Raw genomic sequence first — 16902 nt, 5'->3', positions numbered from 1 at the left:
TTTGTCTTTTTTCATTAAAATTAAAGTTTTTTTGAACTTTTCGTTAGTTTTCTTTTTGTAGAAGGAAGAATCATAATTTGATTCCAATTTGATTGAGCGCGTAGATTGATTAGTATATAATTAGCAAGTAGTGAAGTCACTTATACACTTAATTTCTGACCTTTTTGATTAATTGTTGACGAGCATGTATGTTGTATGGAAACTGACAATAGTACAATTATCTAGCTCAAAATAGTTAGAAAAATTACAGTACCACGATGTATTTAATAAAGCGTATAAATAAACGAATCGAAATCCTCTTTAAATCTTGTAGTTCGAAGTTAAGAAACCAAATTAGTCGAATTACTCATCTCAAATTTTATTATCATCGCTAATCTATCTCACTGGTCCACCTTACAAAAATCAAGAATCGCAATTTCTCTCCCTATCTCGATTACGCAGTCTGTCGGCTTTGGACGAGATCCGTAGGGGATCTGAATTCAAAATAAACGGGGTGAGAATTGTAGCCAAGTCCCGTATGTCGCAGCTTCTCGCACTAATGCTAAGACTTTGACCAACTCCCAATTGAGCTAAGGTCCATTTGCAGGGTTTTTCATTTTCCATTGGAAACAACGGTTACCTGCCAGAATCCATGGCGGCTTCCCAAAATTCACCGCGCGCTTAGGAGTCTTCACCCAAGAGTGCAAAGAAAATAACCAATTTTTAATGGTGGGAAATGCGGGCAGGTGAAAAAAGCCGTTGAATTTGGTAAATCGAAATCCGACTGGAGTCTCTGCATTTTGGTGAAGCTGAATCCGAATCCCTAATCGAATCCCCAAATCACACGCACGCCCAAAATTCAAATGTCAAAACCCTCGTCTGGGATCATCCAAGGCCTGCTTAGATTCCACCGCAATCAAATCTCAAAACCCTCGTCTCCGTCTCCGCCTCCGTTCTCCACCGCCAGGAGGAGCTACCACTCCACCAATGGGCCTCCTCCCCAATTCCCCTCTCACCCAAAACCAGTTCCCGGCAGCGGTGGCGGAAGCTACTCCGGGCCGGGACTCGGTTACGGCCTGGGCATGAGGTTCTTCTCCGTCAAGCCATCGAATTTCAGCAAAATCGATGCAAGAAGGTGTTTGATAAGCCGCTCTCCGCGGTGTCATCGGCTCTCTCGCGGTATCAGGGGGCCATTGGGTTGCAGATTGAGGCGTTCTGGAAGAGGAACAATCTGGTGCTGTTGGGAATTGGCGCAGTGTTGGTGTGTGCTCTGCTTTGGCGGCTCATGTTTGGGATTGCTAGCACCTTCATTGGACTCTCTGAAGGCATGGCCAAGTATGGCTTCCTCGCCCTTTCTACCGCCATTGTCGCATTCGCTGTAAGTTCCTTTGAATCCCTAGCTGATCTTGTAATGACATAGAAGTAGCAGAGAATGCACAAATTGCTAGTCAATTTAATGATTTATAAGTAGCTAAGAATGCACAAATTGCTACTCAAGTTAATCATTTAGAACTATAGTTTACAAGCTCTAGTGGTCGATTTGTAATGAAGTTATTCAGATTCTTTTCCAATGGGTTTAGTTTTACTGTTTTTCGGAGTCTATGTATGATCAAAAGTTGAAGCCTTTACAGATAGGATAGCATGAACTGAAATTGTGATATTTTCTTATTTGGTGTATTTGTTTTCCTGGTAGAGGACAATCTTGCTTTTCGTTATAGATTACTACTTGAGAGTTATGTGCTCTTTTTTACTACTCTTAGGGCCTTCACATCCGCTCGAGATTCACAATCAATCCTGATAAAGTTTATAGAGTCGCCATGAGGAAGCTTAATACATCTGCTGGGATTCTCGAGGTTATGGGTGCTCCTCTCTCTGGATCAGATCTAAGAGCCTATGTAATGTCCGGAGGTGGGGTTACACTGAAGAAGTTCAAGCCAACTTTTAGGAGCAAGCGGTGTTTCCTCATTTTCCCTGTGCGAGGTTCTGAGAGGAAGGGTCTGGTTAGTGTAGAAGTAAAGAAGAAAAAAGGCCAGGTTTGTACTTGTGCTATGCTGGATGCTCCCAAATTTTTCTCTTCATAAGCATGCGTTTTTATTTCAAATTTCTTCCTTGATCTCCTTGTGTGCTTGCAAGTAGAAGTTGAAACTAAACTAATTTCATGCACTGGTTGATGGTGCGTAAATGTACATTGCTAGAATGTATCTTGGTAAAATTATACTGCAGTGTGTGCTGTGATTCTTCTGGTAAAAAGTTTCCTCGTTAAACAACAGATTAAGTGCCTGTCAAACAGAGCAGATTGAGTGCATGCTCTGGGACATGACTAATCAAATGATGCTTTGCATTAGTTAGTTAGTAGATGGAGGTGTTGAAAAGCCGTATATTTTGATCTTATGACTTGAAGGGTACTTGGATGGCCAAGTTTTTCTCATTGAAGGGTGTCATCTTCTTATGCAGTATGATATGAAGCTACTGGCAGTTGACATTCCCATGGCATCAGGACCTGACCAGCGTTTGTTCCTGATTGGTGATGAAGAAGAGTACAAAGTTGGCGGTGGACTTATAGCTGAGCTTAGAGATCCGGTTGTGAAAGCAATGGCTGCAACCAAGGAATTCGATAATCTTGACCAGATTGAAGAAGAGGAGGATGCTGAAAAAGCACTTCAGGAGGCCGAAAGAAAGCACCATGAAGAAATTGAAAAGCTTGAAAAGACCCCTTCACAGTGATTGTTTTTCTAGATTTTGTTCATGCCCCTTCCAAATACAGGAGTTTGTAAGTAATGCGCAAGTCTTCGGCCATCATATCAGATTGTTGGTGTCGGCTACCCTTGCATTGTTTTGCAGAGTTGAGTTTTACTGGTTGAAGTTACCTTGTACCACAAACAGCCAGCTTTGGAAATTTCGAAGTTAAGATGGCCCCAAAGAGGCAAATAAGAATGACAGACTAACAGCTGAAGCAGAAAGAATGGCTTTGATTCTTTGTTTCTCTGATTTGTATATTCATCCTCTTTCGAAACTTTGTGATCTTACTTCCGATTGTTTTGACTGTTTTTTATGTGGATGAAGGGTGAAAGGTCTTGTAATTTTCCAGCACTTTCAATTCGAGCTCTTGCTTGGTCATCAAACATTGTTAATTTGATTCTTCTTTTCAAGTGAGTGTCCCTTCCATTTGGGAAGGGCTTACATACACTGCTGTAGCGTCCGCTCCATGTAGGTTGCTCTCCATTTGGGACTGCAGAAAACACCTAAAGCTGTTGGCAGAAGCCATAAAGCACCTTTAATTTTACGTTATAAGATGTAATATTTAAGCCATATTCTTAGGAGCTATGCGAGCATTTGTGATTGAAACTTTCAATTTCTCCATGAAATTAACAAACAAGTTGAACCGGCCCATGATCTTTTAAAGTTCACTCTTAAATCTGCTTCAGTTCTCAAAGCTCCTATGGTGTTGAACCATAATCCATGAAACTGCAAAGACTAATATGCGAAGTCCGTGAAAAACTTCAGTATGGGCTTCCAAACCACATAGCCCGTGTGCCGGAACACACAAACCAGTAGGGGTGGACACGGTTTGGTTTGGTGCGGTTTTGAGTGAAACCGAAATCGAAACTGAATTTTTTTGCGCTTCAGTTCGGTGCGGTTTCAAACGGTTTTCGGTTTGGTTTTTAAGAAAAAATGTACAATTTGCAATTTAACATATTAATAAGCATTTCCCAATAGCAATGGGAAAAAGACATAAGCATTTCCCAACAGCAATAGGAAAAAGACATTTGTTATGTAAACAATTAGCATGTTGCATGCAGTTGTGATGTTAAAACATGTTTGTGCAACAAAAGGGTGTCCCTAACAATGTTTATCATAAAAAAAGTTGAATAAATTTGAATTCATTAAATGTGAGCGAAACTTTCATATTAGAATATGTGATATCATGCTTCAAATGAGTGGACTTCATTAGATCATTGTTCGACTGTTGATAACAAGATTAGTCCACCCTTATACATATATGTGTGTGTGATGGTATAAAATAACAAAGGTCCTTCAAGTTAATGAACGAAAGAAAGTGATGAATGATGATATTCTAGTGTGGTTGAGTCCGTACTAAGTGTATAGATTTTAACAAACAACCAATTAAAACATGAAATTTAATATGGACATTTAATTAAATATTTATTAATATTTACGGTGCGGTTCGGTTTCGGTGCGGTTTTCAAAAGCCAAACCAAAATCAAACCGTTTTCTATGTTGCGGTTAGGTTTCAAAATCGCAAAACCAAACCGTTCGATGTGATTCGATTTGGTTCGTGTTTCGGTTTCGGTTCTAAGTGCCCACCCCTACAAACCAACCCTCTTATTCTTGAGAGCAATTTACATATAACAGGTTCATCGTCATGTAATGTCCGATCCAATAATATAAGTGTTAAAAACTCTTACACCGAATTCCGTATTATTAGAATGAAAACCCTAATTCTATCTCACTCACTGTTGTCCGTAGTGCGCAACCCTACAAAATAGTCCCTTGCAACTGCAAGTGAAAGAACTGTCACGCGGCGTGAGTTTGTCCATCCATCGCACTGCATTGGTTGTCTAGATAACATCAGCTTGATAACATTACCAGAGAAAGGATATCAAATACAGACGGATCCCTTTCCACCAAATCTACCTAATCAATAAATCTGAACTCTTGAAATTTGATATAACGGCTAAAGTTATTATAACTTTTAAAGGGACCTCCTATTTTTAGCCTTTGGATAGGGCTCATCTTTACTGATTTGGTGGAAGAGATCTGGAGATGATCCCTTTCCATCAAATACGAGAACAGCAACAACAAACTACTCATACAATAAGGTTAGTCTTAGTCACTGACATCAATTTCAGATCAAATATCTTTCCTCGTCTTAGTTCATATACTATATTTTCTTGTCACTCAATGTGGCTCAATTAAATGTCAAATTCAATACTTGATTATGGATGACGCATTTGATATAATTCATATGATGTCTTCTCTTCATTGATGAGTGAAATGTATACAATTTGACTTATTTAACTGACGAGTTTAATACTTAATTATGAATGACAAGTTTAATATTATTCTTTTGCTTTTTTTTTTTTTTCACTGATAAATTAAACGTACAAAATTGAAAGCACTTTTAATAAGAAGTTAATACTTGATTATGAATCACGAGTTCGGTATTCCTGTTTTCCTGGCAGTACTAGTACTGAAGTTGTTGGGAATTACCAACTCTCGGAAGAGACAAATTACCGTGATATGCTTCTGTTGAGGGACCATGTTTTCCATCAGAAAAGTTTCAGAAATTAGACCCTTTTACTATATAGAGGACCCTACCATGTGAGAGTTGACGACTTCTTTTTATTTAATTAGGGTTCTGAACTCCGAGGCAGATTCTCTGCTCTCTTACTTTTCATATTCTTTTATCTTGTGTGGTCTTTATTTTGTGTGGTCACAGTTAAGTTACGTTAACATTTTATATTAATTTTTTTATAGAAATAATAAGATAAAAATGAATAGTAATATAAAATGTTGACGTGATTTAATTGTGACCACACAAATCAAAAAGCACGAAAAGTGAGAGGTCACAGAATCTGCCTCCTTTAAACTCTGGTGGTGTAAAGTGTTGGGTTTGAAGTCAAATCAAGGATAATTATAATGGAAATGTATCATCTACGTATCATTTTCATCAAATCCACCTCATCAATTAATTTGAATTCTTAAAATTTAATTAAACGATTAAAGTTATTATAACTTTGATTTGAGATGGTAACTAAAGATGTGTAACTCTTAAAAAAAAAGTACAAAGGTTTTTGTTTCGGGACAAGCCCTTATACTAGAGAAAGAATTGGTCTCATAGCGTCATATATATAACACGTCTCAAAATTGTATACAAGGCACCTCCCAAAAAGCATGAGAAGTCATGTATTTTGGTCACATTTAAGTTAACCCTCCCACCAATCCACTTGGGACGCCCCAAATTTCAAATCTGGTTTCAATACTACAAAGAAAGGAGGGTAGAATTGGAATTTTGAAAAATTTATTTTAAATGTTATTGTTCACCTGTGTCATGAGATGAAAAAACTGATTTAAGATATTTACCAAACAATTAAAAGGCATCAACTTTTTTAAAAATTTCAGCAATACCAAATTAGTACTTAATGTGAAAATTACTCTAATCCACAGTCCTACCAAAATTTATCTCTTCATGCGGTATGCGAGTTTTGTGGCAAGAATTGTGCAATAATGATTTGTCCCAACTCCTAACCAATACCAAATAAAATGACAAGTAAGAGGCAGGATAATGACATGGGAGCAGTTTGCTCTCCAGTTCCTGTTCCAACTCTCCTCATTGGAGATGAATTGTCTGCCCTCCTGTTTGTGTGGTCACGGTTAAGCCACTCAATATTTTTTTATTCTTATTACTTTTTATTTTATTATTTTTATAAAAAATTAATATAAAAAATTAACGTATCTTAATCGTGACCATACATCACAAAAAAACCTAAAAAAAATATGAAAATAAAAGGGCAGACAATCCACCTCCCTCCTCATTCATTACTTTGACTGAAGCATGCCTTCATGGATTCTGTTCCCTATCCCACTATATTTATTTATTTTATATTAAAGCAGCTTTTAGCTTTTCTGGTTGAGAAATGTTCTGTTGCAATTCCTGTATATACAAGGGATATTATATTCACATCCGAAATTACTTCTTCTACATTTTTTTAATTTTTTAATATTTTTTTATCAAGTGTTAGTAGTGTGTAGAAAATATTAAAAAATTAAAAAGGTATGAAAAAAATAATTTAGGATGTATGAATATAATCTCTCTATGTATAATTGCCGACGTTACTGTTAAAGAATAAGTTGATTGCTCTATTTAATCATATCAATTATACTCCATAACTGACATTTTTACCTCATAACTCCTCGAATCCAATCGTCAATCCATTAACTACCCTAGAATGATTGAGTGGTTGGAACAAATTTTAGATCTGTGTTTCACACGTCTCGTTCCAAGTTCTATTTCTAACGATAATGAATCATAAGATGATCATTAGGAACTAAAAAACCATTGCGAAACATCTCGACTCTCAAAAAAAAGGGATTATCTTAGCTTTGTCACCAGCTGATCCTCTTTTTATAATGAAAAAACAACCACCAATTCATCAAATAATTTCGTTTCTCTATCAGTTATGGTATATTTATTTTATTTTCGTAGGAGAAAATAAAAATTATATTCCCGTTTTATTCAAATAATTAGTTCATTTTCCTTTGGCTTTAGTCCTCAGAAAAGTAGGTGCAAGAAGCTGGTGTCTCACTCACTCTCACCCTCTTCAGCCTCTTATACTTTGCTTATTTTCACACACCTTGATTTCCAAGTAGCACAGAAATCTGTGACAAATTGATCAGATTTTCAGGTAGATTCTTTCTGAGCCTCATGGGATTAAATTTTAGATATAAGTTCTTCTTTTCCACAGTTGTATAGCGCATCAGTGTATTTGTATATTTCTGAGTTGGTATTTCTGGCATTGTTACTTTTATTTTGTAAGATCTGCAGCAACACTTTGGCTCAAAATGCATGAATGATCATCGCAAGTCAAATTACGTCGTGGAAATTACTTGGCTCCTTACATGTAAGAATTCGGGATTGTTCAATTTATAGTTTCGCAGCAGTAACTTTTCTTTTCGTGCTTCTTCAATTGTGTATATGTATCAGCAAGTGATTGACAATTTAAAATGAATGACTCGTTATAGGTAAAGAGTCAAGTACCGTTCTTTTTTTTTTTTTTAGCAAACCTGCAACAAAAGGCAAACAAGTCATGTGAACTTCTGCACAATACCAAGGGAAACCTGTAGCACACAACAAACCTTCCATCTTTCACAGAATATTGAGCTTTTCCCTTTTTCTTTAGGAAGATTATCTTCTTGGATTCGATCTTAGTCACCACTTTGCTTTGTATATTTGATTGCTTTTCCCACTTGTTTTAAACTTTGAAGTGCATAATTTTTTTCTTTTAGGGGAAAAGGTTCACTGTAGCTTATATTTTGGTGATGATCAAGCTCTCTTTTCTTTTTTTCTTTTTCTTTTGGCTAAAGATGGTGCACTTTGCTTTTTCCGAATTTACAAAAGTTGGTAGAGAGATGCCATTCCTTTTTTTCTATATGTTTGAACCATGAAATTTTGCAGTTAATTTGAACCCATGATTAATCCGTCTAAATATGAGATTACTTGTCACTAATCCATGTCTTTGTTTTTAATCTTCTGTGCTTTCCTAGTAGGTAAAAATCGATGCAACGCGTCAACAACCACTGTAATTTTTTGAAAGAAATTCAATAAATTTCTTATGTTAATCATAAGAATTAAGACAGGCTAGCTAGCATGTTTATTTTTCGGAGAACTTTTTTTTTTTTTTTTTTTTTTTTTGGAGAAAGTAGCTAGCTTGTTTATTTGTCCCTAATGGAATCTGTCTCAAGTTATGTGACCTTTGATGCTGAGTTGAGTGGGTTTTATTTTATCACCTTTTTGTTTGGGTTGTGTTTGATTTGATCCGAAGTTTGAAATCACTAAGGCATAAAGCGAGGCGTTTTATCTAGCACAACGCTTTTCAAACACAGTTGTGATCAATCCTCTGGGATTTTCCCAAGTCATTGAGTGGTTCTTTGCCACTCTTTGCCATCCTAACCCCGAAATGTAGACGAATTTTCGCTGCTATCTGTATCCCTTTTGCATGATTCGTTAACTTTGTTTTCGAAGTTTTCTAATTGTATCATTTTCTTTCTGAGCAGAAAATCATGAAGCTTCAGGTCTCCTTTTGCACGCTTATCTTCCTTTTCCTTATTCCGCCCTTCCCTTCCTCGGTTTTTTCTGACCTGAACTCCGACAGACAAGCCCTCCTCAACTTTGCTGCCACCGTTGTCCACATCAAAAAACTCAACTGGAATGCTTCCACACCAGTTTGCACGTCTTGGGTTGGAATCACTTGCAGTCTAAACAAAACGAGTGTGACTGCCATCCATCTTCCGGCGATTGGACTTTTCGGTTCCATCCCTTCCAACAGTATAGGGAAGCTTCATGCCCTTCAAGTCCTCAGCCTCCGCTCCAACTTCCTCTATGGAAGTCTGCCTTCTGATATCCTATCCATTCCTTCCTTGGAGTACCTTTACCTCCAACACAATAATTTCTCCGGCGTGCTTCCTGCCTCTTTGCCTCCTAACCTCGTTGTCTTGGACTTCTCCTTCAACTCCTTTTCCGGAAGCATTCCAACCAAAATCCAGAATCTTACACGCCTCACTACGTTGTACCTCCAAAACAATTTCATCTCTGGAGCCATCCCCAATCTGAATCTCCCCGCACTTAAGCTTTTGAATTTGAGCTACAATAACTTGAATGGCTCGGTTCCATATTCCCTCGAAAAATATTCGAACTCTTCATTTGTTGGGAATCCTCAGTTATGTGGAGAACCTCTCAACAATTGTTCTAAAACCACCTCCTCTACCCCATCTGCATACTCTGCTTTCTTGCCACCCTCGCCAACCATTCTGAAAAATCACCATGCTACACTCATAAAAAAACTCAGCCCGGGATCCATTATTGCAATGGCATTTGGGTGCTCTGCAGTGTTTATTCTTCTAGTCCTGGTGGTTGGCATATGCTGCTGGAAACGGACTAACAAAGTAGGTGGCGGGATGTTGAAAGGGAAGGCTGCGGGTGATGGAAAGGGTGAGATGCCTAAGGATTTCGGGAGTGGAGTGCAAGAAGCTGAGAAGAACAAGCTGTTCTTCTTTGAAGGTTGCTACTACAATTTTGATCTTGAGGATCTACTGAGAGCGTCAGCTGAAGTTCTCGGCAAAGGAAGTTTCGGAACAACTTACAAAGCTGTGTTGGATGAGGAAACAACGGTTGTGGTGAAGCGGTTGAGGGAAGTTGTGGTGGGGAAGAGGGAGTTTGAGCAGCATATGGAGCTGGTGGAGAAGGTAGGGAAGCACCCGAATGTCCTGCCTCCTCACGCTTATTATTTTTCCAAAGATGAGAAGCTTTTGGTGTACAACTACATTCCAACAGGAAGCTTGTTTGCACACTTGCATGGTATGATGCCTAATCCAAGTCCTAATGTCTAATTATAGTTACTTTAATTTATTTCGTTGTTTCGATGGATAAGGCTTTGTTGTTATTGTTGTTGTTGTTGTTCCAATGGATTTGTAGGAAGCAGTGATGCTGGGAGGTCTCCACTAGACTGGGATTCAAGAGTAAAGATTTCGCTCGGAATTGCCAAGGGACTTGCCCACATTCATTCTGAGGGTGCAAAATCTAGCCATGGCAATATAAAGTCCACAAACGTCCTCCTCACCCAAGAACTCGAGGCTTGCATCTCGGACGTAGGGTTGAGTCCTCTAATGAACTTCCCTCCAGCCATGTCCCGGGCCATGGGATATCGTGCTCCAGAGGCAATTGACATGCGGAAAATCACTCACAAATCTGATGTCTATAGCTTTGGTGTGCTCCTCTTAGAAATGCTGACAGGCAAAATAACGCTTCAATATCCGAGTTATGATTGCGTGGTTGACCTCCCGCGTTGGGTTAAGTCTGTTGTGCGTGAGGAGTGGACAGCTGAGGTTTTTGATTTGGAACTTCTAAAACAGCAACACAGTGAAGAAGAGATGGTGCAGATGCTGCAGATTGCTCTGGCATGCGTAACAAAATTGCCCGAAACACGCCCCAACATGGAGGAAGTAGTCAGAATGATAGAGGAACTCCGGCAATCCGACACGAAAACTAGGCAATCCTCCGAGTCGGAATTTAATGTGCAAACCCCATGAAAAAAACTCTAGTACTCATTTTTTTTTTTTTTTTTTTTTTTTTTTTTTTTTTTTCTGTTTAAGCATTGTCATCTTGTTTTGGAATGCAATTGGAAATTTGGAAATAATGTTCAATGCTATTGTGTTTTCAGCATCACAATCTCCAATATTACTTCTATAAAACTAATCACGCTTGTAATACCGTTTGAAGAAGGGGCTCTTTAAAGCACTTAAATTTTTATGAAAAATTTGACGTATTTCTAATAAAAGATAAGCACTTGTGCTTCTTAAAAAAACATTTGAAATGGTACCTAAAGGTGTGTGAATCTTAAATTTTTTAAAGGTTTTGTCTTGGACAAGCCCTTCTACTAGAGAAAAAAATTGGTCTGATCACGTCATATGTAGGATGCCTCTCAAAATCATATATAAGGGACCTCCCAAAAATAAATAAGAAATCATGTATTTTGGTCACACTTGACCCTCTCACTAATCCACTTAGGATGCCCCAAATTTCTGATTTGGTTCGAGATTGATAGCGTATAGAGAACGGAGGGCAGAATTGTAATCTTGAAAAATTCATTTCAAATGTTACTGTTCATCCGTTTATGAGATGAACATGACTGTTTTCTAAAACTGTCTTTACAGTTTCAGCTTTTTGGCTTTTTTTTTTACCTAAATATGTGAAGAAAAAAAACGATTTAAAATGTTTACAAAACACTTAATCGCATGCTAGTTTTGTTTAAAATTTCAACAATACCAAGCTGGTACTTAATGTGAGAACTACCCCAATCCTACAGCCCTAACAAAATTCATCTCTTCGCACATTATGCGAGTTTTGTGGCAAGAATTGTGCAACAATGATTTGTCCCAACTCCTAACCAATACCAAATAAAATGACGAGTAAGAGGCTGGACAATGACATGGGAGCAGTTTGCTCTCCAGTCCCTATTCCAACTCTCCTCGGTCCTTTCTTTGAGTAAAGCATGCTTCCATGGATTCTGTTCCCCATTGCCCTGTATTTATTTATTTATTTTATATTAAAGCTGCATTTAGCTTTTCTGGTTTGTTATTCCTACGTATAATTGCCAATGTTACTGTTGAAGAATAAATTGACCCCTCTGTTTAATAATATTTTAATTATTTCCTTTATACTCCATACCTCACATTCTTACCCTCCAATCACCAATTCATTAATTACTATATAGTGGTTTAGTGGTTGGAGCGAATTCTATGCCTGATTTTATATAACTCGTTTTGAGTTTGATTTTTGATGCTAATGATCTACAAGATGGTGGTCAAGAGAGGTTAAAATGTTTTATGAGTCTTCACAACTCCTAAAATAATAGACTGTTATAACTTCGGCACCTGCTTATCCCCTTTTTTAAAGAAAAAAAAATCAACAATTTATCAAAAAATCCGTTTCTCTATCAATTATGGTATATTTATTATTATTTTCATTAAACTAAGGGGAAAAAAAATTATATTCCCGTTTTATTTAAATAATAAGTTCATTTTCCATTGGTTTTCGTCCTGAGAAAAGCAAGTGCAAGAACCAGGTGTCTCACTCACTCTCAGCCTCTTCAAATATTTTCACACCCCTTGACTTTCAAGTAGCACAGAAATCTGTGACAGATTGATCAGATTTTCAGGTAGAATTTTTTTCTGAGCCTCATATGATTAAATTTTAGATATAAGTTCTTCTTTTCCACAATTGTATAAAGCATCAGTGTATTTGTATATTTCTGGCATTGTTCTTTACTGAGTTTACTTTTGTTTTGTAAGATCTGCCGGAACACTTTGGCTTAAAACGCATGAATGATCATCCCAAGTCAAATTACGTCATGGAAATTACTTGGCTTCTTACCTGTAAGAATTCGGGATTGTTCGATTTACAGTTTAGCAGCAGTAACTTTTCTTTTCGTGCTTCTCCAATTGTATATATGTATCAGCAAATGATTGACAGTTTAAAATGAATGACTCATTATAGGTAAAGAGCCAAGTAACTGTTCTTTTTTTAGCAAACCTGCAACAAAAGGCAACTAAATCATGTGAAATTCGGAAGTTTTAACGAAACACTTATGGTACTGTTTATGTTTAACGAAAATGATATTTTTACTCTAAAAGTCACTCATGATACTATTTACTTACAATATCTTTTTATCCTTTTGATTAAAATTCAAAGTTTCTAAACATTTTTCGTTAGTTTTTCTTTTCTTTTTCTTTAGGAAGATTATCTTCTTGGATTCCATCTTTGTCACCACTTAACCTTGTATATTTGATTGCTTTTCCCACTTGTTTTAAACTTTGAAGTGCATAATTTTTTTCTTTTAGGGGAAAAGGTTCACTGTAGCTTATATTTTGGTAATGATCAAGCTCTCTTTTCTTTTCTTTTCTTTTTTTCTTTTTTCTTTTGGCTAAAGATGGTGCACTTTGCTTTTTCCCAATTTACAAAAGTCGGTAGAGATGCCATTCCTTTTTCCTCTATATGTTTGAACCTTGAAATTTTCCAGTTAATTTAAACCCATGATTAATGAGGAGGAACACCGTTAGTGTTCTACCTGTAAAGTTTTGTATCTTGTTGAGAATTTTATTTATTGGTCAAGAAAGATGTCGACTGCCGAAGACGAAAGCGCTGCAGCACAAGTCCTAAAGGAAATGATGGAGAAGCTGGACGCAGTCAAGCAAGGCCAGGTTTCGTATCGTCAGATAACTCTAGCGCCTGATGTATCAAGTCCTTTATTCAACTGGCAAGATCAAGACCCGGTTCCCCCTGGCAGTGCTCCGCCCCTGCCACCAACCACTCCTCCAGTGGTTACCTCTCCTCAGATTGGGCAGCCCACTTCAAGCTCTGCAACTGCGGATCGCCCTGTCTCGTCAACCAGCCAGTTTCCGGTCAATATGTATGGGATACCTGTCAACAATCCTATAGAGGGTCAAGTCACACCGACACCTCCTGCGGCCTTTCCATCCCAGTTAGACTTACCTCCTACCGACCCAAAGTTGGTGTTGGCAGAATGGAAGAAGAAATTTGGTTGAAATCATGGTTTTTTTTTTTTCTTTTTTTTTTTTCTTATATCTAATTATTACACATATAATTAAACTAATGACATTATAGAGGACACACCAATATCAACTTTATTTGTTCATTAATTAATACCAAAGCCATTAATACTTATAAAGTCAATACACTAGAATTTTCTTTGAAAGAAAATTCTAGTGTAATGACTTTATAAGTATTAATGAACAAATAAAGTTGATATTGGTGTGTCCTATATAATGTCATTAGCTTAATTATGTGTGTAATAATTATATTTAAGAAAAAAAAAAAAGAAAAAAAAATCCATGATTAATCCGTCTAAATATAGAGATTACTTTTCACTAATCCATGTTTTTGTTTTTAATCTTCTGTGCTTTCCTAGTAGGTAAAAATTGATGCAACGCGTTGAATTTGTATTTGAACAGCCAATTGAAAGAAATTCAATCAATTTCTTATGTTAATCATAAGAATTAAGACAGGCTAGCTAGCATATTTATTTGTCCCTAATGTAATCTGTCTCAAGTTATGTGACCTTTGATGCTGAGTGGAGTGGGTTTTCTTTTATCACCTTTTTATTTGAGTTGTGTTTGATCCGAAGTTTGAAATCGCTGAGGCATAAAGCGAGGCGTTTTATCTAGCACAACACTTTTCAAACACAGTTGTGATCAATCCTCTGGGATTTTCCCAAGTCATTGAGTGGTTCTTTGCCACTCTTTGCCATCCTAAACCTGAAATGTAGACGAATTTTCGCTGCTATCTGTATCCCTTCTGCATGATTCGTTAACTTTGTTTTCGGAGTTTTCTAATTGTATCATTTTCTTTTTGAGCAGAAAATCATGAAGCTTCAGGTCTCCATTTGCACGCTTATCTTCCTTATCCTTATTCCGCCTTTCCCTTCATTGCTTTTTTCTTACCTGAACTCGGATAGACAAGCCCTCCTCAACTTTGCTGCCACCGTTGTCCACATCCGAAAACTCAACTGGAATGCTTCCACACCAGTTTGCACGTCTTGGGTTGGAATCACTTGCAATCTGAACAAAACGAGCGTGACTGCCATCCATCTTCCGGGGATTGGACTTTTCGGTTCCATCCCTTCCAACAGTATAGGGAAGCTTCATGCTCTTCGAGTCCTCAGCCTCCGCTCCAACTTCCTCTATGGAAGTCTGCCTTCTGATATCCCATCCATTCCTTCCTTGGAGTACCTTTACCTCCAACACAATAATTTCTCCGGCGTGCTTCCTGCCTCTCTGCCTCCCAACCTCGTTGTCTTCGACTTCTCCTTCAACTCCTTTTCCGGAAGCATTCCAACAGAAGTCCAGAACCTTACACGCCTCACTACGCTGCACCTCCAAACAATTTCATCACTGGAGACATCCCCAATCTGAACCTCCCCGCACTTAAGTTTTTGAATTTGAGCTACAACAACTTGAATGGCTCGGTTCCATATTCCCTCGAAAAATATTCGAACTCTTCATTTGTTGAGAATCCTCAGTTATGATGGAGTGCAAGGGTGAGATGCCTAAGGATTTAGGGGGTGGAGTGCAAGAGGCTGAGAAGAACAAGCTGTTCTTCTTTGAAGGTTGCTATTACAATTTTGATCTTGAGGATCTGCCTAGAGCGTCAGCTGAAGTTCTCGGCAAAGGAAGTTTCGGAACAACTTACAAAGCTGTATTGGATGAGGAAACAACGGTTGTAGTGAAGCGGTTGGAGGAAGTTGTGGTGGGGAAGAGGGAGTTTGAGCAGCATATGGAGGTGGTGGAGAGGGTAGGGAAGCACCCGAATGTCCTGACTCCTCGCGCTTATTATTTCTCCAAAGATGAGAAGCTTTTGGTGTACAACTACGTGCCAACAGGAAGCTTGTTTGCACCCTTGCATGGTATGATGCCTAATCTAAATCCTAATGTATAATTATAGTTACTTTAATTTATTTTTGTTGTTTCAATGGACAAGGCTTTGATGTTGTTGTTTTTCCGATGGATTTGTAGGAAGCAGTGATGCTGGGAGGTCTCCACTAGACCGGGATTCAAGAGTAAAGATTTCGCTCGGGATTGCCAAGGGACTTGCCCACATTCATTCCGAGGGTGCAAAATCTAGCCATGACAATATAAAGTCCACAAACGTCCTCCTCACCCAAGAACTCGAGGCTTGCATCTCGGACGTAGGGTTGAGTCCTCTAATGAACTTCCCTCCAGCCATGTCACGGGCCATGGGATATCGCGCTCCAGAGGCAATTGACATGCGGAAAATCACTCACAAATCTGATGTCTATAGCTTTGGTGTGCTCCTCTTAGAAATGCTGACAGGCAAAACCACGCTTCAATATCCGAGTTATGATTGCGTGGTTGACCTCCCGCGTTGGGTTAAGTCTGTTGTGCGTGAGGAGTGGACAGCTGAGGTTTTTGATTTGGAACTTCTAAAACAGCAACACAGTGAAGAAGAGATGGTGCAGATGGTGCAGATTGCTTTGGCATGCGTAACAAAATTGCCCGAAACACGCCCCAACATGGATGCAGTAGTCAGAATGATAGAGGAACTCCGCATAAAAACTAGGCAATCCTCCGAGTCTGAATTTGATGTGCAAACCCCATAAAAAAAACTCTAGTACTCTTTTTTTTTTTTTTTTTTTTTTTTCAGTTTAAGCATTGTCATCTTGTTTTTGGAATGCAATTGGAAATTTGGAAATAATGTTCAATGCTATTGTGTTTTCAGCATCACAATCTCCAACATTATTTTAGAACTTGCATTGTGCAAGAATATCAGTTACAACTCCGTAAGTCTGTAATAGGTTTTTCTCGTTGATACAAGCGATATTAAGGATGAGAGTACCGAATACAAAATTTCGGTGCAAGGTCTAACTCAATTCCCTAAAAATGGTATAGTCATAGTTAGGTATGTAAAGTCAAACAATTCAATTTGAAATTACTTCTAAATAATATGACAACTAATTTTCCGTAACAAACATTAACAATTTATTTTTGCAAACAATTGGACGTACTAGGTTTTTTCCACCATTATCAATCAAAGACAAAATCAAAACATTTTCCCTCATTATATTTCAGTTCGGATTTTTACAACTCATA

The 16902-nt window shown here is 37.9% G+C and overlaps 3 protein-coding genes across 7 annotated transcripts; all 3 read left to right on the top strand.

Annotated features, from left to right (window-relative positions):
• Window positions 1-715: 715 nt before the first annotated feature.
• On the top strand, window positions 716-3128 carry LOC103952807. Its single transcript, XM_048590778.1, has 4 exons — window positions 716-721; window positions 884-1357; window positions 1740-2012; window positions 2434-3128. The coding sequence occupies exons 1-4, from the start codon at window positions 716-718 to the stop codon at window positions 2701-2703; spliced, it is 1023 nt and encodes a 340-aa protein (XP_048446735.1). The 3' UTR covers window positions 2704-3128.
• A 3927-nt stretch (window positions 3129-7055) lies between these two features.
• LOC103952808 (probable inactive receptor kinase At5g58300) lies at window positions 7056-10848 on the top strand. Of its 5 annotated transcripts, none has more exons than XM_048590709.1 (4): window positions 7056-7184; window positions 7271-7622; window positions 8776-10075; window positions 10193-10848. In XM_048590709.1, exons 2-4 carry the CDS (start codon window positions 7572-7574, stop codon window positions 10804-10806), a joined length of 1965 nt encoding a protein of 654 aa, XP_048446666.1. In that variant the 5' UTR covers window positions 7056-7184; window positions 7271-7571; the 3' UTR covers window positions 10807-10848. The 5 variants fall into 5 exon arrangements, with proteins under 5 accessions (XP_048446666.1, XP_048446668.1, XP_048446667.1 ...); XM_048590711.1 differs by having other exon boundaries at window positions 7061-7406; window positions 7547-7622; XM_048590710.1 differs by having other exon boundaries at window positions 7061-7406; window positions 7539-7622.
• A 3599-nt stretch (window positions 10849-14447) lies between these two features.
• LOC103952848 (probable inactive receptor kinase At5g58300) lies at window positions 14448-16533 on the top strand. The gene is given in 4 exon segments (XM_048590408.1): window positions 14448-15169; window positions 15172-15314; window positions 15317-15698; window positions 15808-16533. Coding segments are annotated over 4 exon segments (1641 nt in total). The 5' UTR covers window positions 14448-14658; the 3' UTR covers window positions 16413-16533.
• Window positions 16534-16902: the final 369 nt, after the last annotated feature.

The sequence above is a fragment of a genome, unplaced genomic scaffold, assembly GCF_019419815.1.
Source record: "Pyrus x bretschneideri cultivar Hongxiangsu unplaced genomic scaffold, Pyrus_bretschneideri_v1 Contig32, whole genome shotgun sequence".
NCBI lineage: Eukaryota > Viridiplantae > Streptophyta > Magnoliopsida > Rosales > Rosaceae > Pyrus > Pyrus x bretschneideri.
This window is presented reverse-complemented; position numbering and strand designations above follow the sequence as displayed.

Excerpts from the sequence above, each read along its gene's own strand:
- LOC103952808 (XM_048590709.1), top strand. The coding sequence starts at position 7,572 with ATGATCATCGCAAGTCAAATTACGTCGTGGAAATTACTTGGCTCCTTA. Across the intron at positions 7,623-8,775 it reads AATTACTTGGCTCCTTACAT|AAAATCATGAAGCTTCAGGT; the intron begins GTAAGAATTCGG and ends CTTTCTGAGCAG. Across the intron at positions 10,076-10,192 it reads CTTGTTTGCACACTTGCATG|GAAGCAGTGATGCTGGGAGG; the intron begins GTATGATGCCTA and ends ATGGATTTGTAG.
- LOC103952807 (XM_048590778.1), top strand. Across the intron at positions 1,358-1,739 it reads CCGCCATTGTCGCATTCGCT|GGCCTTCACATCCGCTCGAG; the intron begins GTAAGTTCCTTT and ends TACTACTCTTAG. Across the intron at positions 2,013-2,433 it reads TAAAGAAGAAAAAAGGCCAG|TATGATATGAAGCTACTGGC; the intron begins GTTTGTACTTGT and ends CTTCTTATGCAG.